Source organism: Haliotis cracherodii, unplaced genomic scaffold (genome assembly GCF_022045235.1).
Source record: "Haliotis cracherodii isolate W230 unplaced genomic scaffold, xgHalCrac1.p SCAF_18, whole genome shotgun sequence".
Classification (NCBI taxonomy): domain Eukaryota; kingdom Metazoa; phylum Mollusca; class Gastropoda; order Lepetellida; family Haliotidae; genus Haliotis; species Haliotis cracherodii.
The window spans coordinates 11,251,393-11,277,595 of record NW_027266273.1 but is presented as its reverse complement, the minus strand read 5'-3'; the positions used below and the strand labels follow the sequence as shown (position 1 = coordinate 11,277,595).

Sequence of the window (26,203 nt, the reverse complement as noted above, 5' to 3'; positions counted from 1 at the left end):
CGAAATATATATATATACTACTCAAAGTTTGCTAAGGATCAAGTTTTGATGATATCCAAAAATCATCCAACAAATACAAATTGAAATATTCCGGTACACAATGATTGGGTTACCCCTGCAGAACTTCAGTTTCACGATGAACGGACAGAGGCATGTAGGCATGGGCACGATATACACGGGGTGCTTTAAAACCTGTGTTTAGATGTATCCTGACAGAATCGTTGCACATCATCATCAGAGAAAAATATACTATTTGACGATGAGGGGTCATAAGAGCATCCTCAGTAGCAAAGAAGTCGTTTGGCGACCAAAGAATTAGGCAGATGCGTAGTCATGTTTGAGACTGAGTCAACAGCATGTCGTGTTGCAAACGTCTTTGGTGTCAGCCAAAGCGTGATCAGATAGACAGCTGATCAGCAGGGTAATGGATTCGATACCAGACGTTTGGATCAGCTTCCCAGCACAATGCAGATGGTTGACAGCGTTCCATCACACATCGGGAAGACAGGTTTCCCCTTATTGCAGCAAGACATCATCACTTAGTGACTGCCACCACACTCAGAAATGACATGTGGAACGCCAGTGGCGATAACGTGTCTACTCAGACAGACAGGTCTCCTGTCACTAAGGGTATGCATTCGCATACCACTGACCCGACATCACGGGCAGGTACCTTTGGATTGGGCTGAAGGTCACGTCAAATGGACAGACCAGGAGAGGGCTCCAATTCTTTACACTGATGAATCGAGATACTGTCTATCTTTACACATAGCTTTGTCCGAATGTGGCGCAGACAAGGAGAAAGATTTCAGGATTCCAACGTAGCCGAACATAACTGCTATGGAAGGAGCTCGATCATGATTTTGGGTGGGATTAGTAGAGCTGATAAAACCGATCTTCATGTACTACAGCGGGACACGATGACAGGTGTGCGCTAAAGGGATGACATTCTGGATGTGCACATGAGATGTATGCCGGTGCAATCGGACCTGACTTCGCAATTAGAGCAGGAGACCAGTGTCCGCTTGGAGTGGCCAGCACGTCATCGGACCTCAACCCTATTGAACACGTGTTGAACGAGTCTCTCACGACACCCTGTCCTTCCGGCAACTCTACAGGAACTCAGCAATGCTCTCACTAAAGAGTGCAACAATCTTCCTTTCGAAACCATCCCGACATTGGTAGGGAGCATGCTGCGTCAGATTCTCTTTGAAGAGTGACCTGTCTCTGATTATTGGTCACGTGTTGTTTGTTGGCATTGTATGTCACATGACAAAGGACGTTTTTCATTCAACATATCTTCACGCAATATAAAGTTTTGGCTATTTCAACTGATGCACACAATTTGACGTGCAGTTCCGGGGTAGAATAGGTCTCCTGCAACCCATGCTTGCCATAAAAGGCGACTATGCTTGTCGTAAGAGGCGACTAACGGGATCGAGTTGTCAGACTCGCTGCCTTGATCAACCAAGTCAGCGAGCCTGACCACCCGATCCCGTTAGTCTCCTCTCAAGACAAGCATCGGTTCCTGAATTCCAATTCTATCCCGGATCTACACGGGTCTGAAAACATCTTATAGCAGTGAGCATTACATACTTTTAGGCAAACAAGACATGCATATAAGTGGACGTTAAAGTTCAAATTAATTTCCAGAGCAGAAATATACACAATATTTGATCGAGTGCGTGAAATAGTATTCATATACTTACCAATACACAGAACTGATTGTTAACAGGCAGAACAACGTATATACACCCGCACCCATCTCTCTTGTACTCTTACAGACACCCGTTGATTAACTGCAATGATTTCCCCCTCATACCGTTCGTTCTTAATGGCAATCGACCAATGATCGATAGTCGCCATTGAATTCAATGTCAAGTTTTGTATTGATTTTTCGTGTTTCTTTCACTGCGTTTCGTTTTGCTGAACGAGTTTGTAATTATAACCCAGATGATACGAATTATTCATAGCAATAGAGTATGTTTTGTGTTGCAAAGACTATGAATAATGAGAATCATGCAATATTATAAGACGTTCCTACAGGGATGCATGCAGGCTTTTGCCCCCTTGTTTAAACAACTAACAGGGTACTGATCGGATCATACTGTGGGCGTATCTGATTCGAACCTTCGACGCACATTGAATTGTTTGATTGGTATTTCCTGGAAGTTGACGGATGTGTTTGTATAGATCCTTGTACCGTTGTCAAGTAAAGACAATTTGAACACTTTTCTTGACAACGGTAAAAGTATCTATACCGACACGACGCCATTAAAGTAAAAAGAAGGAGTTGTTATCCATAAATTGTGTCTACTTTGAAACGCACACTGTAAATTAATGTATTTAAATCTTAAACACGTTCCTTATCCAATATTTTAACACGTTTAGGTTTGTGTTTAACAGCTAAACATGGGCGGAGTGGTGAGTGGGTTGGTGGTGTGTGTGTGTGTGTTTGGGGGGGGGGGGGGGGTCACAAAAAACAGCGACTATGCTTGTCGTAAGAGGCGGCTAACGAGATCGGGTGGTCAGCCTCGCTGACTTGCTTGATGCATGTCATCGCATTCCAGTTGCGTGGATCGATGCTCATGATATCAATCACAGGACTGTCTGGTCCAGACTCAGTTATTTACATACCGCCGTCATATAGCTGGAATATTGCTGAGTGCGGCGTTGAACAACACATAAACAAAGAAACAAACACAAAAAACCTTAAAGGTCTATCGCAGTAATCAAATATTTTCATTGTCAGCTTACTTCAACTGTATGAGAGAACTAATATTAGTCATAACACATTTATGAACATTTTTATATTAATATTCATATTTTATGTTGATATTGTACCGAGTTGTACTGGTGATAGATGTGTTTTGAAAGTGCTTGTGAATCTGATTTGCACATCTAATTTCAATACATAATTGTTATACATCGTATACATATTTGACTCAATGCCAAATGATATGCACTTTATTAAAACATATTTAAGTTGTAAATTATTGGTAAATTGTGAGACGAAAGCTCATTTCATGTGTTTAGATAGAACACACCAAATGTGTATTCGGCTAGGAGTTAAACACGTTCCTTAATATTTTTAGATCTCCGCAAAACTTTGAAAACGTTTTATGTTCCAGTGTTTTTTTTCTTCAGGTGAACAATTGACTTACCTTGCATGTGTTTGTGACGGGTGCCATCCGTGGGGCAGGATACGCTCACAATATACGCTCACAAACACCTGATATCATCGTTGTCTGATAGTGAGTGAATATGGTTTTACGCCGCTTTTAGCAATATTCCAGCAATATCATGGCGGAGGACACCAGAAATGGGCTTCACACATTGTACCCATGTCGGGAATTCGAACCCGGGTCTTCGGCGTGACGAGCGAACGCTTTAACCACTAGGCTACCCGACCGCCCCCTGTTTGATAGTGATTCATAAACACATGCTCATGATACAGTAAGTATTGTACAATCGACTGTTTTTGGCATAGATTTCTTATGAATATGGAAAGGATTTCGTCGCTTTTTTGTATGTTTACATTCAAAACACAGTTTTTACATTGCAAGAGTACTTATATGTGAAAGTAACACCAGAACGTCGTCATACCTCAATCAATTATTCCTACCACTGTTTTGTGCTATGGTAAGACTCAAAGATATGAGACTCAACGTCTTCAGTGAATAAAGTGTCGGGCAAAGGAAGTATACACTCATGTATGATGGTGGCTAAATACGAAACAAACAAGAAATGGTAAATCGATGGAGATGTATTTGATAATGGTGTTATAGATGTGTTTTGGACCGAAAGTTTGAAGCGTTTCAGCGACTATTTTCAGTCTCGTAACCTTTTTATAACGTTTGTAAGTTTTTGGTGAAATCCGATTTTCAAGTTGATTTTTCTTTTGACCAACAGTTCAGATCGGATAGCTTAGCATGGTTATCTTGAAAGACAGAAAGTATCTCCTGATAGGTGTTTTGACCAAACCTGGTGTGTGCAAATCATATTCATGATGCGATTTTCATCCCTAAATAGACACCAATATACCAGAGAAAGACCGCATGTTTCTAATTTTGGAATTTTCACACAAGGGAATTGATGCCTTAAATTTAAGGAACGTTCTCAGACAAAAAACAATTTGCCAAAATGTGCTATATTTCACATTTCTGGAACCAGCAACAATTTCACGAACACCATTTCATCCAGGTTGTTCAATTATAGACTGGGGACAGTTCATGTAACTTCCACTACTTGTGGCTGCCAGGACTCATCATTCTGCTACCAATCTGTACACTATGGGGAACAGGGTAAAGACTTGGCTCAAATGTGAACAGGATGGTTTTCTGTGTGTGCATTATTTTCTAACCTGCAAAGCCGCTTGAAGAATGCCGTTTTCAGTGATCACCGACGCTATGCAGGCAGCAACAACGCAGTTCCAATACTTCTTCTCACGGACCGTTTTCTTACAACGAAACTTGAATCCCTCATAAAACAAGTGCTGACCACCTCACACGGTATCAACCATGGTCATTCGAACTTGTGCATTAGCCATTTTGGACATAGATAAATGTTGTTGTTGCATTAGGTGTTTAAGAGGTCGCCTTCTGCCTAGGCAATTTCGGCTGACCTGTCCCTTCTGTGTGTGAGAAGGGTTCACATATCTATTGTGAGTTCGGTGTTCACATAATTTCTGTTTTTGCATTGATATGATTTCTATTTTCTTATATTGATATGATTTCATTTTTATCCTTGGCTGCTCTGTTTATATACGTTCGAGCAGCTGTCCATCTCTCAGAAATAGAGTTAGTTTGGCCTTCGCTATTGCATCTCTTGGCTTTAGGAGATCTATGACAGATAGCGGATCTAACTGAAATTCTTGTTTTAACCTAGCCCGGGCTGGGGCATGGTCTTGACATTCTAGTAACAGGTGGTCAATGGTTTCAGCCTGATTGCAAGATGAACAAACCTTGTCATAGTGCTTTTTGTGACCAAGTCTGAGGCGTGAGATAGCAGTTTCAATTTTCCTTTCATTTGAGTATGTTTGGCTTTTGTTGGACCTTGGGTTGAATTTTGTATAGCCATCTGCCGATCTTACTTGCGTCCCATTGGGCTTGCCATCTTTTTGCTATGGAGGCTTTGCTTTTGCTTTTTATCTCTAGTTTACTAAAGGGAATAGGCTGTATATCCGCTTTGTCTAGAGCTAGCTTCGCCAGTGAGTCTGCTTTTTCATTTCCATGAATATCTATGTGAGAGGGTATCCAACACAGCTCCACCTGTTGCCCTTGGTCCGATAGTTGTGTATATTCGTATAGAATATTGTTGACTGTGTTTGGCCTGGAGTTTGAGTTTCTCCCACTGATGGCCTGAAGTGCACTTAGCGAGTCTGATAGGACGACTGCCTTTGCTTCCGGGAGTTCCGGTATGAGTTTGAGTGCATGATGAATTGCCTCCAATTCAGCCGTGAATACTGACTGACCATCAGGCAAGCGAACTGAATGTGCTTGGGGTTTGGAGCTGTGGATATGGATCCCGTAACCAGCACTGTTGTTGATAGGATTCTTGGATCCATCAGTGTATATATGGGCCCAGCTGTCCCAGGTAGATTGAATTTTAGTGATAGCTACTGATCGTAGTAGGGTTGGGTTTTCTCTTTTAGTGACTTCTGATGTTAAAGCAGTGTCAACTTTGGGAGTTCGTAAAGTCCAGGGAGGGTGTAACCCTTTGTAGTGACTTTCTGGAGGCTGAATGTCATCGTAATTGTGACTTCGAATGAGTTCACGTACTAATATCCCAGATGGCTTTAGTGAGGGATTTTTTCGAGTTAGGGCTTCATCTCGAGTGTTTTTGTCTTGCCATATCTTTTTAACCAAAGGGTTTGATGTGTTCGTCCCCAGAACGATAATATTGCCTGCTCTCTTCTTAGTTTCAATGGGAGTTCTCCTGTTTCTGCTTGTAGTGCTTCTAGTGAGGTGCCTGTCGCTGCGCCTGTGGCCAGCATTAGGGCTTTGTATTGTATTCTGTCTCGGCGCCTCAAGACAGTATTTGATGCTGAATAGATAATGTTGTTGCATTAGGTGTTTAAGAGGTCGCCTTCTGCCTAGGCAATTTCGGCTGACCTGTCCCTCTTTGGGACTCCTGTGTGTGAGAAGGGTTCACATATCTATTGTGATTTCGGTGTTCACATAATTTCTGTTTTTGCATTGATATGATTTCTATTTTCTTATATTGATATGCTTTCATTTTTATCCTTGGCTGCTCTGTTTATATACGTTCGAGCAGCTGTCCATCTCTCAGAAATAGAGTTAGTTTGGCCTTCGCTATTGCATCTCTTGGCTTTAGGAGATCTATGACAGATAGCGGATCTAACTGAAATTCTTGTTTTAACCTAGCCCGGGCTGGGGCATGGTCTTGACATTCTAGTAACAGGTGGTCAATGGTTTCAGCCTGATTGCAAGATGAGCAAACCTTGTCATAGTGCTTTTTGTGACCAAGTCTGAGGCGTGAGATAGCAGTTTCAATTTTCCTTTCATTTGAGTATGAGTTTGGCTTTTGTTGGACCTTGGGTTGAATTTTGTATAGCCATCTGCCGATCTTACTTGCGTCCCATTCGGCTTGCCATCTTTTTGCTATGGAGGCTTTGATTTTGCTTTTTATCTCTAGTTTACTAAAGGGAATAGGCTGTATATCCGCTTTGTCTAGAGCTAGCTTCGCCAGTGAGTCTGCTTTTTCATTTCCATGAATATCTATGTGAGAGGGGATCCAACACAGCTCCACCTGTTGCCCTTGGTCCGATAGTTTTGTATATTCGTATAGAATATTTTTGACTGTGTTTGGCCTGGAGTTTGAGTTTCTCCCACTGATGGCCTGAAGTGCACTTAGTGAGTCTGATAGGACGACTGCCTTTGCTTCCGGGAGTTCCGGTATGAGTTTGAGTGCATGATGAATTGCCTCCAATTCAGCCGTGAATACTAACTGACCATCAGGCAAGCGAACTGAATATGCTTGGGGTTTGGAGCTGTGGATATGGATCCCGTAACCAGCACTGTTGTTGATAGGATTCTTGGATCCATCAGTGTATATATGGGCCCAGCTGTCCCAGGTAGTTTGAATTTTAGTGATAGCTACTGATCGTAGTAGGGTTGGGTTTTCTCTTTTAGTGACTTCTGATGTTAAAGCAGTGTCAACTTTGGGAGTTTGTAAAGTCCAGGGAGGGTGTAACCCTTTGTAGTGACTTTCTGGAGGCTGAATGTCATCGCAATTGTGACTTCGAATGAGTTCACGCACTAATATCCCAGATGGCTTTAGTGAGGGATTTTTTCGAGCTAGGGCTTCATCTCGAGCGTTTTTGTCTTGCCATATCATTTTAACCAAAGGGTTTGATGTTCGTCCCCAGAACGATAATATTGCCTGCTCTCTTCTTAGTTTCAATGGGAGTTCTCCTGTTTCTACTTGTAGTGCTTCTAGTGAGGTGCCTGTCGCTGCGCCTGTGGCCAGCATTAGGGCTTTGTATTGTATTCTGTCTAGGCGCCTCAAGACAGTATTTGATGCTGAGTGAAAAGCCTCACAACCATAGTCAATTTTTGATCTGATAAGAGCTTTGTAGAGGTCCAGCTGAGTGTCCCTCGATGTGCCCCAAGATGTGCCTGAAATTGCCCGTAATACGTTCAGGTCTTTTTGACATCTGTTTTCCACATATTCTATATGCTTGCGCCAAGTGAGGTGTTGATCAAGGATAACTCCAAGAAATATTGCAGATTTTTCGAATTTGATAGGTTTGCCTTTTATGGAGACACGGGGTATCATAGCATCTTTCCCCCGGCGTTTGAATAGAACTCCAACCGTTTTTTCACTTGAAAGGGTGAATCCCCATTTATTGCACCATTGATCTACTCCGTCCAGGGCTGACTGGAGTTTTTTTCTGATTTGTGAGATATCTCTGTGCTTTACCCATATTGCTCCGTCATCAGCGAACTTAGAAGTTTGGGTAGGAGAGTTGACATGGTCAAAAAGATCATTGATCATGATATTAAACAGGGTTGGGCTTATGATGCTGCCTTGTGGCGTGCCATTGTCCAGTGCCATAGGATCCGATCGATTGTTCCCTATTTTAACTGATAGCGACCTGTCTTGCAGGAAGCTGTCTATGAAGTTTGCCATGTTCCCTTCAACTCCATTTTGTGTCTCGGCGCCTCAAGACAGTATTTGATGCTGAATAGATAAATAAGTTGCAATCTTTATATATACCATCAAATACATACTGTATGTATTCTTAAGAAACGACTCTCCTCTCCTCTCCTCTGTTTGAGCAGCACGGGCGTTAATCTAAACTACGGTAATCCTGTGTTTTTATAGCCATTACTCATTTCTCGCTTTCGTGGGACAAATACCCCAACTTGGTTTTCGCTTTACTGATACTAGGGAAAATTGGATTTTCGCTAACCCGGCACGACACCATTCCACTGGCCCGACAGCTCACCACTGCCCAGCTCAGGCCTGTCGGTGATTAATTGTTGACAGCGGGCTCTGACTGGTCCAGCAGAAAACACGTTACTCTAAGATGCATCGGAAAAACAATTACAAACTTACTTATAAGCATGGGGACTATAAATCATACCATATTATACATTATACCTGATTTATACGATTTTCCTCATAAACATTTGTAATGTTTCAAACATATATATTTCATAATGAAATGAATTATCTTGATACCGCTCCAATACACACAGTTGAAACATATTGCATGACATACCAAATGTAAACAATTAATTTTAAATATTTGCTAAAACAAGATTCCAATTCGATAATATCAGTTACGCAATAATTAAATCAGTAAATTATAAGAAGATAATTGAAATATACAGCAAATTTGATAAATTATCAGATGCGGAATAAATGTATCTGCAGATTAAGTTATTTCTATGTTTTCCTGTACAGCCTTTTCAACATTATCATAATCATGTCTATAATAATACAAATTATTCTGATAATAGCGTAAAATGGACACGCATGTACAAATAAGTAATGAGAAATATTATCATATAAAGTGCCACGAGAGCAGGGTGGGTCATTTGAAATGCATCTATCAGTTTTATGTGAATCGTTACAACCTACATGTAACTGAGATGAGAATGTATTACTTAAGCGAATCTATTTCCGAAATCCAAATTTATGCAATTTTATAATGTTGATGTATAGTCAACGAGAACTATTATTTTCTCAGGGGGCACGGGTGGCCCAGTCGTCTAAGGCGCCGCGATTCGCTGTGTAGAGTTGCGTCCCTTTGGCACGCCAGAAACCTTAGATTGTGGGTTCGAATCCCGGTTCACCCCGATTATGTTTCTAGGTTTGTCAGCACCATACCCGTGCTCGTGGGTTTCACCGAAGTGGTAAACGTCTGAGACTTGCATCACATTCCTCCCACATTAAGCTGACACGCCGTGATATAACTGGAATACTGTTCAAAGCGGCGTAATACCCAACTCACTCACTATTATTTTCTCAAAATCATGTTTATGAATTACAAATGTATTTCAGTGTTGAAGTGGTACTTTCTGTAAACTTAATTATAATATATGGATTTGAATTTAATAATATATTAGAGAATAATCTATGAGTTATACGTATACCATATAATACATTTACTGAAACCTTTGGTCTTTGTCTACATCACTTACCAACAAGGCAGGGTATAGATTGATGACATATATATGCAACAACTAATACCACTGAACTGTCATTATTGTCTCCTTTTGATTTCCTGCTTTTGATTTCATAGAAGTTAGATCAGCATATTGACGTTGGTAAAGGTAGCAAATGCTATTCAGGAATTATCGACACTCTTGGTGTTATCGTTTGTTGATTGTTAGCTTTTATAGTTCATGCTCGCTCAAAAGAAACGTTGATTTATTTTTATAGTATCCCCCAAACAACTAGGATTAAAGTGATATAATGATATGATATAAAACTTAATTACATTTGTTGTTTGCTGTCAAAGTTTGATTACTTGTTAAATAATCTTTAGAACAACAGCAATGCTATTCTCAACATGCTATGCACGATATTGTGCTGGGTACAATATAGCTTGTTAGAAGCGGCCTTCCCTTTACTCAACAGTTAACGGTAACCACATGGCTTATTATGGGAACAGGCTTGGCACGAATGGTTGGATAATATGCAGGGGACAGAGGGCAGTTAAGTTGATGGTTCAGACAAAAAAGAGCGATCATTTTGCAACGGCAAACCTTTCTTCCCCCAATTATGTAGGTCATATAATCACAGGTGATTTCAACATTATTGACAATAGCAACCTTCGTCAGTTATTCCAATATGGACCAAAACATTGTGAGCAGCCAAATGGGATCATAACTTTAAAATCATTATGTATGTTGTCAAAGCATATGCCAATAAATGGGCCAGAAGAGAAGAAGGACCCGTTGAATGTCTTTCAGAGTGGGTTACATCAGTGCCTTGTTACAACCCTTAATGTAAAAAATACTCTTAATGTAAAAATCTGTACATTAAGAGTAACAACCCGCTACGGAAGCGTAGTAGGGCCACGGTGATTTTTTTTGTCTAAGTATTTCCTACGTAGGACTTAGTATCTCCTACATAGGACTTCCTGTCTCCTACGTAGGAGATACTAAGTCCTACGTAGGAGATAGTAATTCTAGGCCATACTAAGTCCTACGTAGGAGATACTAAGTCCTACGTAGGAGATACTACGTCCTACGTAGAAGATATTAAGTCCTACGTAGGAGATACTTAGACACAAAAAATTAAACCGTGGCCCTATTACGCTTCCGTAACCCGCAACCCTTAATGTAAAATTTATATATTTTTTACATTAAGGGTTAATAGTGTACATATCGCCCCTAAATGTAATTTTTTCTTATAAACAAAGTTTCATTGGAAATATAGGATACTTTTTGCCATTTTCACGATTTTATTGTTTTTGCTCGGTTTCTTGCAATTATTCGTAATAAGCGAAACTGACTTTGCTCAGATCTGAGAACAGTAGGGCCTATGATAAGAATGGCAAGCTCGTCGTTGAGGACATGCCAGCTACTACTCTGGAAGGTGATGAGCATCAGGTGTCGCGATCGGCTCCATTTGCAGATGTTATTCACTATGTTGAAAGTAATAATTACTTTTTTGTTACACAATTTTTCCACAATGGAAAGATATTCATGTGATAAATTAATAAATAACTTTGGAAAAACTCTTTTGGAAATGTGTTCAATTCTGAACATACATGTTGTGAATGGAAGATTTGGAGCTGACTATCATATCGGTGACGGTACTTTTATTGGGCCTTTAGTGAGTAAGTGAGTGAGTTGGGTTTAACGCCGCTTTTAACAGTATTCGGTGACACCCACGAGCACGGGTATGGTGGTGACAAACCTAGCTACATAATCGGGGCAAACCGGGATTCGAACCCACAATCATAGGTTTGCTGGCGTACCCAAGGGACGCACCTCTGCACAGCGAATCGCGGAGCCTTAGACCACTGGGCCACCCTGCAGCTTATTGGCCATTTAGGGTGTAGTGTGATAGATTATGGTTTAGCGGTGACATGTTCCCCTATGATGATGAATGTATCTTTAGAAACATGAACGGCGCCATTATTTAAATGCGTTCAGAAGAAACTAAAGACAACTTATACCTTGTTAAGTATTACAAAGTTTACAATGAATACAGATAACTGTGTGGAATCAAGGAAGCCCAGTTTGCACAATGAAAAAGGAGTGACCTAGAAAATGCAGAAGCGGTAGACTCTAAACGTTTCTAGGACATCATAAAACGTGTGTCTGGCGAACGCAACGACCCAACCCTATTGATATACAAGACTGGAGGGACTATTTCTCGCCGCTGAATTCTGAATCAATGGGTATTCAGGATAATCTTGGTGAGGTGGATGACATAGTGACATGTCAAGGTTATGTGACAATTGACATATTAGAATCCCCAATCACCAGATCCGAACTTTTTGAAAGCATCAGTGCCAAGAAACATAATAAATCACCTGGCCTTGACGACATCTATCGATGTACATTGTACACACATGGTTTGAGTGCTAAAATGGGTAAAATCCATGTGCAGTAGTGTAAAGGCTTGTTTTCGTTAAAACAGCAGAGTATCTGGTATATGTATTGCTTCATGGGTGTGAGACAAGGGTGTATGCTTTGTCCCTTTTTGTCTTCAGGTTTTTTTTATAAACGAATTGGTTACTGAAATGGAACAAAATTGTCGTTTTGGTGTTAAGATACATCCGGAATTTATTTATATTTTTCTACTTCTATTTGCGGAAGACCTCATTGTGTTTGGCAATACTGTCAACAACGTACAAATGAAGTTGAATATCTTGCATGATGACTGTTGTAAATGGGAAATGCCAGTCAATCTATCGTTATTTACAGGTTTTCTTTATGGGTCATAACTGACGATTTGATAAATCTTGGTTCAAAGGTATATCTAGGGACACTATACAATATAACTTTATTTACGTTACTACCTTGCTTCCATGGAAACGGAGAGGACGCCTGCAGAGCTGATTAATCAATATTCAGAGATTTCGTTCAAATTTGGAATTTAGATACAATGTATATCAGGACTCAGCCGAATAGGTTTTCTCACCATCTTGCAAATATAACTGCGGCATCTGATTGGTCGAAAGTTAGTTGTTCGATTTCGTTAAAAGGGATATTTAGGTATATTTTTGCACACAAAGCACATTTTATTACAACACCAACGGAATAGAGTCCTCTGATTGGTCGAAATTTAGATAGCTTACCCTATTTCAGATTGGTTGGTTGGTTTGTTGTTTAACGCCGCACTCAGCAACATTCCAGCTATATGACGGCTGTCTGTAAATAATCGAGTCTGGACCAGACAATCCAGTGATTAATATCATGATCATCGATCCACGCAATTGGGATCAATGACATGCATCTTGTGAGCCTGACCACCCGATCCCGTTAGTCGGCTTTTACGACAAACATAGTCGCCTTTTACGGCAAGCATGAGTTGCTGAAGATCTATTCTACCCCTGAATCTTCACGGGTCCCTATTTAAGACTATTTTACTATACTAATAAGTGCTCTTTATGAAACAAGGTGTGGATGATCAGCACAACATACAGTAATATAACCTCATTCAGAAATCCAAGATGGTCTCACAGTCGCCATATTGTAATTTATAAATCTCAAACATCTAAATGTTTAAATGCGTGCAAACTCGTGTTAGGGTCACAGCATTGGGATTCAATTAATTCCTTGACTGATTAACATCTCATAATCTTTTAATCACTTGAATAAACTTGGGAAGACTTTGAATGCGAAACAGACCTTGAAGAAGAAAATGGCGATAGCAACGTCTTCTATGTTTTTAAATTGGTCAGGTTTACCTGACCTTCATTGGATCTCTTACAGATAACACTTTGACCTTTGAATGGCAGGAATAGCTATCAGATTATATTACAAAATGATATTTGACCCGCTCAGGAGATAAGACGTGTTTCCATCTCAACTACTATGGTTGATCTGAGGACTGTTCTTGGATTGTGTCTGTTCGTGACTGGTATGTAGGACATTGAGGTCATTATCATTCATAGCCAATTACTGAGTGAGATAAATTCCGCTTTGAACAGTATTCCATCATGGCGTAATAGCTTAATGTGGACGGAAAGACCAAAGTGACGAATGTTATGGACATTTACCTCTTTCGTTTAACCAACGCGTGAGATTAGGGAACCAAGGACAATAATCGTGTCCAATTATGGATTCGACCATACGTTCAATGATCCTGATATAACTAAAGGGTGCAACTCTTTATTGTGAATGTCGGCGCCTCAGATGATTTTACCACATTTGCCCACTCGTAGCTACTGCCACCGTGGGAGTTCCGGGTTATGATGGGTCCCCAGCAACTGATGCTGGTCGTAAGATGGCAGTCATTGATCGGGTGGTGAGGCTCGGTGAATTGACTAACTGCGTGACATCGTACCCAGATGACGTTGATCGTTGCTCTCAATATCAATTACTGGATTGTCTGGTCTAAACTCGATTATTTACAGGCCGCTTTCATACAGCTGAAAGATTGCTGAGTCTGGCGTTAAACAACAAACATACACCATAGCCAATGACGTCGCCAATACTTCACAAGGCGTGCATACACTGCCGAGTTGCAAAGGGAACGCTGCGTATGAAGGAATGACACAGATTGTATAAAAAGGGAGGGGAGGGCATTTATGTTAAGTTGTGTGTTTATCAACTGGGCATTTTAAATGAAATCAGGTCGCAAGAGCGATTTAAAAATACCCACATATAATATATTCATCATGTTGACAAACAACATTTTCTATGTCGACCACAAAACCATTCTATGTCACAACTATAACTTATAATGCCTTTACATCACCGTAGGTGTATGCAGACACTATATGAACATCATAAGTTGATTAATCCTCAGAATATTATGCCATACATCATGCTTAATGAAACACAAATGAAATGTTTAATAAACGGTTACACTGACACGGCGTACATCCGGTTCGCCAACATGCTAAAAGGCAAATCGGAAATTGAACGAAATAGGATCTGTCTTTGCATGTCTCTCGAGTGATTTCCTGTGGTACTTCAGGGCAGAGTAAATCCTCACTCATCTAGCTTATTATAAGAAGTACATAAGTAGATTATGCACATAGAATGTGACCAAACTGATTGTGTGACACGGTACCCTCACCCTACCAACACCTGACATAGATTATTGTATATCTATTGGTACATCAGCATTCGCTGGCATTGGTGCACCACGTGGTGGCTCGCACGTTAATACAGGTGTGTCAGGGGCAATCTGATGTTGAATATAATAACATGAATAAATTAGATATTTGATATGTTATGCGTACAGCGACTAAATTTGGTCGTTAGACCATTTGGAAAAAAGGAAATAACAATATGTCTCGAAACAACTTAAAGCAGCATAAAGCCATACTTGGTCACACTTCATTTGAACGTATTATTTTTTCATTTGGATGTTAAGGTCTCTTTGCCGTTAACTGCAACACGAAAATATGTTCATTTTCATAACTCTCCGGGGCGATTAGTCAGTACAGTGGTTAACACTTTCGCTCGTCGCGCCGAAGGCCCAGGTTTGATTCCATCATTGGTGCAATCTGAGAATCCCATTACTGATGTCCCACGCCATAATATGACAGGGACATTGCTAAAAATCGTAAGACCACACTCACTCGCTCATTACTTCCCCCCTATTGTTTCCAGGAGCCATTAGCGATGACTTAAGTCGTTGCCCGGGCGCAGCAAGTTCCACCTACTATCGTTCATTCCGTGAACGATGTTACGAGTTTGCCATCTTCAGAGAGACCTACTGGTTGGATGCTCAGAAGGAATGTCAGCACAAGGGCGGACGTCTGGTTACCATCAACGATATGGCCACCCAGCTGTTTCTTGCACAGACACTGAAGAGCATGAACTTCCAAAAACACGGAATATGGATCGGTTTGTCCGATACAAACATTGAGAATAGTTACGAATGGGTATCAGGTAAACTCTTCATTATTTTAACATCAGATTGGCTCAAGAATCCACACATTCTCTAGTTTGACTGTGTTCTCATGGTTTGCTTAGAGGTTTACGTGACGCGTCCTTTGAAGTTTATGGACGCTTTAAGATCTCCAAAGGGAGGGGTTCTATCATATAAGATATGATTTTATTAAATTGCCCTTTCCACATCATAAGAAATCTCGGCTAAAAGCAACTCCCATCTTAACATAGACTTACGACAAGTCGAGTGCTGAGATCACTTTGTGGAACCGGACTAAATTCTCATTGGATAGGATGGAAAATATGGAGTGGAGGGTTTGATTTTAACAGGTTTCCAATAAGTTCGCTACTCACGTTTCTTGATTTGAACAAGCAGTTGAACTCGGTTCATGTATTGGAAGAAAACATAGCTTCTTTAACAAGAGCGGCTAGGATTGTGATTAATCATTGGAAGCTATTATAAAATCAATTTCCTGAGGTGCAATAACATTTATATTCCACGAATACATTGATCTTCTAGACGACTTGTTCCAACTGTGCGTGTGCCTTTTGAATAGCTATTATGCCATGAAACGAAGTGAGGTGGGTGAATTTGGAACGGAGTTCGTCCGTCCGTCCGCTATTTTCTCTAAAACTATGTAAGTTAGAGGAATAACATTTTACACACTGATATTACCGGGCATGAACTTGAATGAGTTAGAAAATTGGAGTCTTAAATTCATCTTTACAGAGTTATAGCTCTTGCTCATTCAACTTAGTGCATACTGAATGAATCGGGGACAACTTTTCTCAGAAACTACTGACGTTACATGAATGAAAGTTTGTAACTATGTTTTTCGAAGAGATACCTGTCAAGACTGAGTGTGCCTTAAAATTATTTTTACAGAATTTTTCCCCTTGCTTCATGTTTTTCAACTTAGATCATAGTGTCTGCAATGCTGACATTTTTTTTCTCAAAATCTTGAAACTTTGCAAGCTTGTATTAGATATATATGTCAAAACTGAGTTCGAAAATTGGTTCTGTAAATTAACTTTTACAGAGTTATGGCCCTTGCTCCATGCTTTTCAACTTACTACATAGTGTCTGCTATGGGGACAACTTTCCCCAGAAACGTGAATGAAAACACTCCTATCTCTTAGATACTTGTCAAGACTGTTCGAAATTTGGTCTCGGAAACTATTATTTTCCAGAGTTACTTCCTTGGCTACATGTATAGATAGATTTCGAGCATACACAGTTACAACGGGGTCTGCAACGGGGACAAGTGTTCTCAGAAAGAAATGAAGTTAGCTTATCTGAGAGATGCCTATCAAGTCTGAGTTCGAGAATTGGTTGATTATTTTTTCTAGAGAAGGGGCCATTTGTGTGTGTGTTAATTTCACATTTAATCATTTATGCTGGTGACATAAAGCGCCCCTCTCTTCATAAGGTTTTATAGGACTTTTTTTATAGGAATTTGCCCCATGGTGGGGGATAGTGATAATGTTGTTTTCGTGTTTCTTTATGAGCCGGATTGCCACGTTTTTAAATTAAACGATACATTTAGACACGTACATATCGTGTTTGTGAGGTTTGGAACCGACGGCGTAAGCAAATGTTAAAACGCATAACTTTAATCGACATTGTAAATACTCACTAAATTCTAGGAGCACTCACACATCTGTGGACATATATGACGCCAGTCTGGAATACTTTGAAGTGCCGATACAGTTGACAACCTCATATGCTACAACGACAACTTATTCCCCCTTCAAAACCAACTTAGCATCAGTTGAATTTCTGATAAGCATTTGCCAATGACTCCTTTTCACTTTAGTTTCACATTGACAAGGCAAAATAATAACAGATTGTCATTTATGTAGTTAATATCGCTACAAGATCGCTGCTTGACAACGGTATAAGGATCTATACCGAAACGTCGCTTTTTACAGTATTGAAGAAGTTGTTATCCATAAAATTGTGTCTACATCACTCGTATGAAAATATTTATTCTGATTCTGCGGGAAATTCTGTTCTGTGATTTTATCATATAATGATTAGGTTTCTTGGCAGGATAAAACTAACGGATAAAGACCGTATTCGTTGGGGTCATATACGGATAAAGATGCAAATATAAAAGGTTCAGAATTAACCATCGGGAATATGGAAAGACGACGGCGATAATGGTTTTCATAATCAAACCAATGGTCTAAGAAACTGAAAATAAGTGTCTAACTGAGACGGAACTGGGACATTTTACACGTTTGGGCAGCACGCTTGTGTGTTATGGGATGATAAATGTCCTGTATTAGGAATAAACACTATGTTTTCGCTCATTCGCCAGGGCTCGCGAAATACTGGATGTCTACCACTCCAAATACTGGATATCTACCATCCCAAAACACACTCGCGTGATAACCTTTATGCGCAGTATTAATTCTTCTCTATTTTGAAATATCAATTCGCGATCGTCTAATCGTTGCATACCTCGGGTTGCATTATTGACAATATGAGTGGGGTGGTTATCAAGGTTAGAGTTGGGGATAAAAAAGGAAAGATATTACATTGATTTGTTATTTCAACTGAAACTGTCAAAGTTTCAGTTTACCCGTGACTCAATTACTTTTGCAAAAGCACGCACACCGACGGCGGTATTTGTCTTTATTTTCGATCCAGTCTCTTGGTTACAAAGAAAGACATTGACACAGACAACAATATTGTCCGATTGATTCTGATAACTTGGATGACTCATTAATGAATACTAGTATACGATCCCTAATTCAAAGAAACTGTTGTCAGTGAACACACTATTCTGTAAACATCGTTCACCGGTAGGGATGTCTTTCATGGTGATGTCAGCAGTGTTGTACATGATTAAGGCGAAGGTTGGGAGAATAAGTATACACACTCCTTCCATGCTACTCTTTAGAGTTTTCATCGGGCTGTAGAATTTGCATATATTTTTAAAAGTTTTTCTCTCGCAAAAAATTACACTATGGGTATATACATCTGTTCCATATCGTAAGCCATAAAATACTTGATTATTTTTATTCTAATGTCAGCGATGTTTGTCAGCCTTCTCATTTTGCTAAAGTTTTAACTATTTAATTGACAGAATATTACTACCAGGTGGGCGTTTAATCACAAACTATTTACTCATCGATTCTATGTGATAAAATCACATGTTTCACCATTTATTGAACATGAAATATTGAATCATTCGATCAGGATAGGAAACTGTTTCCTCTGTTTGTACCAAAATTACGTGTAGAAAAACATGTACCCATCTATTAGGCGCACCTTGACACGATTTAGTCTGATACTGTCATGTAAAAACGTGGATCTTCCAATATTCTTAACAGAAACCTGGGGAAGAGAAACAATTGCGTAGATCGATGCTCGTGAGGTCAATCACTGGATTGTCTGGTCCAGACTCGATCATTTACAGACCTCCGTCACATAAGTTTAATATTGCTGATCGTGGCCTTAAATTAAACAACAAACGAACAAACAAATGATTGCTCAGTCTAACCGGTGTGTAAAAACTCATACAAGTCAGCTGTTACGGCCATCGTAGCGTCAAACTGTTAGATGTGACGGCTCCTGCTTGCTTGCTGTTCGCGCTTCGAGTTACTGTTCTGATGGTCCGAGAGTCTCCCTGGGGAGTATACATATAAATCATAATCCAAGCTGGCTGAAATATGTTTATTCACAAAGGGTATGTTCCAGCGAAGGAGGTTTTCGGATTAATGAAGTTTGTGGGGAGGACGCCCCTCCCACGAAGATATTCTGCTTTTCCTACAAAATGTAGAATCTTATAAAAATAGATGCCATTAAATAGATATTAAATTCATCATCTTAATCTAAGTTAAAATCTAAATACACGTGTCGGTATCTTCAGTTTATGTAAATTATTCACACGTAGTTCTAATCTACCAAATGTTCCAAAAGAGCCTTTCCAGAGGCACTCGATCGTCTTAAGCGCCGCTGTTAAGAGTTGTGTCCCCTATACGTGCAAGAATCCAATGACCGTCTCGCCTTGTTTAGAATTCTTGGTTTGTCAGCACCATACCCGGGCAGGTTAGTTTCACCAAATTAATTAAAGTCTACGACATGACTTTGGGGCTTCTTCAAGCTGACCAGATATAACTGTTATAAGCTACGTTAAACCAACTCACTCACTCTCTCTAAATGGGGAGGTGAGGTGAAATGGGGTTTAACGTCGCGTCCAAGAATATTGCACTTATATAGCGACGTGCATGCACGTGTATGTGTGTGTGTGGCTGCTTGTACTAGTTGGGACTGATGCCGATTTATAGTGCTATTACACTGAGATACCATGCCACAGTTTAACATGAATACCCCACTCAGACACAGTATACTGACTCCGAGCCGACCAGTCCTTGTTTTAGCCCCTTAATGCCGAGCGCAAGACAGGGTAACAAAAAGTACCATCTTTTAACGTCTTTTGTTATCACGCGGTCGGGGATCGAACCCCAGACCTTCCGCTCTCCGGGCGGACGCTCTACCACTAGACCACGCAGGCGGTCCTCTCTCTAAATGTCCAGCACAGACATGCATTGATTGCAGCGATGCTAGCAGTGTTAGAAATCAGCACTTGTAAGCCCTTGGCAGGTAGTTCCTGTAGTGAATTTATGTGTGGATTTATTTGTCACAATAATTTGCAGTATTTTATGAATGTGGGCTTGGTGAGTTTCGTCAGGGAATGCAGCTTTTCAGGTCTGTTGGTTCTGATGCAGCCCCGTATTTTTTTATTATTATTTCATACACTGGATGTAAGTAGTCAAACATACTGTGTCACATCCTGCATGGTCATTAATAAACTATGCACGTTTCGGAGTTAATTCATACATCTCACTGTATATAATTTCTTGCAAAAAAAAATAATTTCGCGTCGTCACAGCTGCGAGTATTATTGGTTAACTGGCTTCATGTAATCTATATGTATATGTTATGCCCTGAGGTATACTCGGCGTAATAGACACCTGGGCCATCCGTGCTGTCTTGTTGCAAAGCATGTATTGTATCAGGGTTGTATCAGGCTTTAGACATCTACAGTCAGGTCAACTTTAACACAGTGCTATTCTTCATCAGAACATGACAATTATACCGTGAGTGAGTTTCAAAGCCGCTCCTAACAGTATTCCCGTTGTATCACGGTGCGTGGGAGGAAAACTCGAAGTATTGCAGGTCTCAAAACGTTTACCACTTTGGTATGGAGCTGACAAACCTAGAAACATAATCGGGGCGAACCGGGATTCGAACCCACAATCATAAATTTCTTACGCGCCCAAGGACGCAAACTCTGCACAGCGAATTGCGGTGCCTTAGACGACTGGGCCACCTGTATCCCCCGATCATTGTATGGATTCAATAGTGAGGTGATTAATATATTAACAAACAGCCAAATGGAGTCAAAATAGTTCGCTTATCTCTCAAACGTGACTCTCTTTAGCTCTGTTACATTCCAGGTAGAACATGTCTACAGACACCATATGTTAGGAAATGTTCAAATGTTCACATTAATTGACCCTGTTAGTGTTCCAAGATATAATGATATAAGATACATGGCAATACATGGCAGTACTATGAAAATAGACACTGCTGCATCGGTTTGCTCAGCACAGTCCATGCTTGCTGCAAGCATAAAGTTGCATCGATTTGAATGGTGATAAACAACCAACAGCTTATTAGATATGATTAAATATATTTCAGAGTACGCACACAGTTAAATAAATAACACCCAAACCCATGTGGCATCGGTGCCTAAAATTTGTTTGTTTGTTGTTTGACGCCACACTTAGCAATATTCCAGCTATATGAAAGCGGCAAGTAAATAATCGAGTTTGGACCAGACAATATAGTAACTGATATTGAGAGCAAGGATCAACACCATCTGGGTAGGATGTCACTCAGTTAGTCAATTCACCAAGCCTCACCACCCGATCAATGGCATCGGTGCCTAAAATTTGTTTGTTTGTTGTTTGACGCCGCACTTAGCAATATTCAAGCTGTATGACGGCAGTCTGTAAATAATCGAGTCTGGACCAGAGATTGATATTGTGAGCAACGATCCACGCCATCTGGGTACAATGACACGTAGTCACTTCACCGAGCTTGGGAGTTGAGCCATGTCGAAGTTCGAGGTGGAGCGAGTCATTATGAACGTGTATTAATGTTACTGTGGAGTTTCAAGCCAACTTTGTGTTAAAACATATTTAAGCCAGTGTGGATTATAAGTTACATGTTTACCCAGAGAGATGAAAATGAAATTTGAGTGAACACTGATACAATGTCCGGGGTAAGATTACATATATATCATAAAATACAAAAGTCCAAAGATGAGCTGTATCCCTTACTCAACCGGTTTCACGCATGTGATTTTCAAGAGTACAGTTATACCGTTACGCTGTTTTGACGTCACAGTGCACACTAACATAGTATGACGTGACAGTGCAATCTAACCTTGTGACGTCAATATAAGACAGGCGTAAGACGATAGGGCAGGCGTACGACACATACAGAAATAAGTATTGTGGTGGCAGTAAAATCTACAATACATGTCATTGTATAAAATAATTCAATTATTTCAGGCCATTGAATTTTGGTTTGAAAGTATTAATAAAATAACTTTCTTTTATCTTTCTCAGTGCATCATTGTCACATTTGTAAAACGGGAATATCACAAAATTTGGTGTTTTATTCCCGGCTCACTGATCAATGTGTTGACTGAGTGGAGGACACCGGAAAGAGGGGTTCCTTATTTGTTGTCGGTGGACCCTCACTCTCGCTCAGAGGGTGTCCCCTGCCTGTCCAATGTATTCGGCCTTGCATCCAGCACATTGCATGACATAAATCAAGTTTTTCGAAGCAGAATTCATATTTTCACGGTCATAGAAAGTTTTTCCGTCTTTGAATGTAACAGAACAACATTGTAAAACAAGAGGGCAAGTACCACAATTTGGTCTGGTACACTTTTGTACTGTTTTACATTCTTGTTTTCCATTTGAGAAAGAAGCCCTAGTAAGAATTTGTTTCAGATTTTGGCTCTGTCTTTTACTTTTCATAAGTTTATTTTGTGATATTTTTTGTTTAGTTCTTTACACTTATTTAAGGAATACAGTGTTTCCCGAACACTTCCAAATATTTCCGGGTTTGGGGATTAAAGGTTGTAACACAAAGGAGATACCCTCTCGATAGGTTTTTCTTTAGGTTTTAAAAGATCACAACGGTTTTGTTTACATATGTTTATCCACAAATAATCATTTCATCGCAAACTGTTTCATATCTGCACTGCTTGGAGTCAACCAAGACCATTTCTTGGAAATCATCATGACATCTTCCAATGTAGCGGCGACCGATTATATAAATAGTAACAAAAAAAACCCGCTGAACTGATATATTTCGCAACCGACTCCATTCAAAACAGTATTTGTTATTATGAACCAGTTGGTTTGAAACAATAACATTAATACACATTCATAATGACTTTGGTTGTCTGTGAAAAACAAGGTATTTTGTAACCATTATTTTATTCATGGTGGAATGGAAAATTTAATAAACCTACTGTGTTTTGCTATTTGAGGTAGTCGATGTTTTGCTATTTGAGGTAGTCGATGTTTTGCTATTTGAGGTAGTCGATGTTTTGCTATTTGAGGTAGTCGATGTTTTGCTATTTAAGGTAGTCGATGTTTTGTTATTCGAGGTAGTCGACGTTTTGCTATTTGAGGTAGTCGAACTGAACATTTGATACACGATATCTATACATATATAAGCACTCAGTATAAAATTAAAATAAGGGATTTAATCTACAGTCATACTACCCCGATGATACAGTGGGTTTATCTCTCAACTGTTTGATCCATTAGAGTGGGACAGTCGTTTACGACGTCGATATTTACGGTTCAAAGTTGCAGCGTCTCTCGTATTCGTGTCACTCCGGGATTTCCACCTACATGTACATTAAGCTGACACGCCGTGATATCCTAACCGGAATACTGTTCAAATGGGCGTTAGACCAAACTCAAGCACGCACGCACGCACGCACTCACACCCTCACTTGCCTCTTCAGGTGAGCCTACGCATTTCACGTACTGGGCACCTGGTGAGCCCAGCCTGCTTCATAGAATAGAAGACTGTGTGCTGATGAAGAGCACCAAGGACTACCACTGGGAGGACCACGCTTGTCATGTTTGGCCCCAACACTACACCTACATCTGTGAATACGGTAGAGTACTCACCATATAATCTGCTTCAACTTGTGGTACATCGAACATTAATTCCAGAAAGAAACCTTTAAAACACGAAATAAATCGAAACAACTATATGTTGTGCATAAATATGAAGAAACCGGAGGTCGTAGTGATTATATATCAATAATTCTTTTATGCAACCTGTCAGAGGAATATTTATTGATATGTAAATCAATTTATTCCTGACATATTGTAAGTTGTACAAGAGACAGATTTAATGCAATTTTTATGTCAAATTATGAACATATATACAGCAGACCTAATTCAAAATTCATTTCGTTTTTATTAAATTAACAAAATCAGTAAATGCACTATCGTGTCAGTGCGTCTTCTAGTCCATCGATCATTTGGTTGTCTGGTTTGTTTACAGGCCGTCGTTGCATGGCAGGAACAGCGCTGTGCGCCATCAGGATTTAAATACTTACTTTTTTATGCAAATTGTATGAATCGCGAGCGCCATCGGTAAGACAGGACATTACAGATTTCGCGAACACCTGTTGTCATCACTGATTTTCAGTGATCCATTAATATAATTGTCACCGCTGATTTTCAGTGATCCATTCATATAATTGTCACCGCTGATTTTCAGTGATCCATTCATATAATTGTCACCGCTATTTTAACTTTTCACCCAATGGAATCGGCGGATAATCGAGACCGATAGTTACGAGTATCTGGAGTTTACATTTTATATCCAACACCACCTTACACCCCACACCCAACACTCATCGTGAAATATGATATGGTGTAATATCTGCCTATGTATCGTGAACATTTCTATGTAAGTAAATGTAAAACATATACTGTATAATTGTAATTCACGTACTACAAACTTTATGTTTTTATATATCCATGTCGTTATGGTGCTGACAAACAAATGACCACATTCTGTGATTCGGACCAACGAATTGGTCTGCATCACTTCTGCCTCTGTCGAGTTGAAATATATACAAATATGTATGGTCGTAGTTGACGTAACATTGTTCACTGATTAAAAGAATCTGCTTAGTTACATATCTATCTGGCTTTGATAACCAAATTAATATATTTCCTACAGATATGGTTCCCTTGCCAACGACAACCAAGACGACCGTGACTACCTCGTTACCACAATACACCCCCACCTCCAGTGCATCACCTGTTTCAACGGCACAACCGGTGTCCCAGGGTCCAGTTTCAACGGCACAACCTACTTCTTCAGTCCCCGTTACAACGTCGCAATCAGTTTCACAGGGTCCAGTTTCAACGGCACAACCAGTTTCCCAAAGTGCAGTTTCAACGTCACAACCTACTTCTCAAGCCTTCGTTTCAACGTCACAGTCAGTTTCAAAGGGTCCAGTGTCCACGACAGAAACAGTTTCACAGGGTCCAGTTTCAACGACACAACCAGTTTCACAGCGTCCAGTTTCAACGGCACAACCTACTTCTCAAGCCTTCGTTTCAACGTCACAGCCAGTTTCACAGGGTCCAGTTTCCCAAAGTACAGTTTCAACGTCACAACCTCCTTCTTCAATCCCCGATGCAACGTCGCAACAGGTTTCCCAGGATCCAGTTTTAACGGCACAACCGGTTTCACAGAATCCAGTTTCAACGGTACAACCAGTTTCCCAGGGTCCAGTTTCAACGTCACAACCAGTTTCAACGACACAACCTACTTCTCAAGGCTTCGTTTCAACGTCACAGCCAGTTTTCCAGGGTCCAGTGTCCACGGCACAACCAGCTTCCCAGGGTACAGTTGCAACGGCAAGACCGGTTTACCTGGGTCAAGCTGCAACTTCACAACGTGTTTCACAGGATCCTATTTCAACGGCACAACCTGTTTCTCAAAGGCCCGTTTCGACAGAAAAACCTGTTTCTCAAGGCATTTAAACAAATTAAATGAATAAAGTGCTTCCTTTACCTATCATGTTTTTAATGTATGAATATATTTAAATATATATTCTTTATAGCTTCTAACAACCAAAATTGTAATATTTTTATTATTTTGATAACTGTAAATTATATTATAACATCAATTCTAGAGCACATGCTTTAATTGTTTTAGTGTTTTTTCATCTAAAAACTACAAGTAGCTTGCTACTTTGGTAACACATTAGTACAGAGTAAAACGAAAAACAGCTTTCACTGTGTAACGGACAATACAGAATAAGCCCTTAATGTTGTTGGCATTGTTACTTACATACATTGGGATGCAAATTGTGTGAGTGGCGTGTGCTACCGGTAGGGAAATTATACATCTTCTTCTTTATTCTGCGAATAATACCAAAGACATAATAGGTATATTTTGGTATTTATGTTCGTGATGGTGCGAAGGAACACGAGCAACTACATGGTAATGGGTCTTAGCAGAAGTATGTTACATAGTATATAAACATACATATATAAAATAA

At 40.0% G+C, this 26,203-nt stretch overlaps 1 protein-coding gene across 1 annotated transcript; it reads left to right on the top strand.

The window, feature by feature from the left end:
* The first annotated feature begins 13,529 nt into the window (after nt 1-13,529).
* Nucleotides 13,530-25,682, top strand: LOC139465258 (S-antigen protein-like). The gene is made up of 4 exons (XM_071246938.1): nt 13,530-13,575; nt 15,279-15,560; nt 23,633-23,788; nt 24,871-25,682. The coding sequence occupies exons 1-4, from the start codon at nt 13,530-13,532 to the stop codon at nt 25,680-25,682; spliced, it is 1,296 nt and encodes a 431-aa protein (XP_071103039.1).
* Nucleotides 25,683-26,203: the final 521 nt, after the last annotated feature.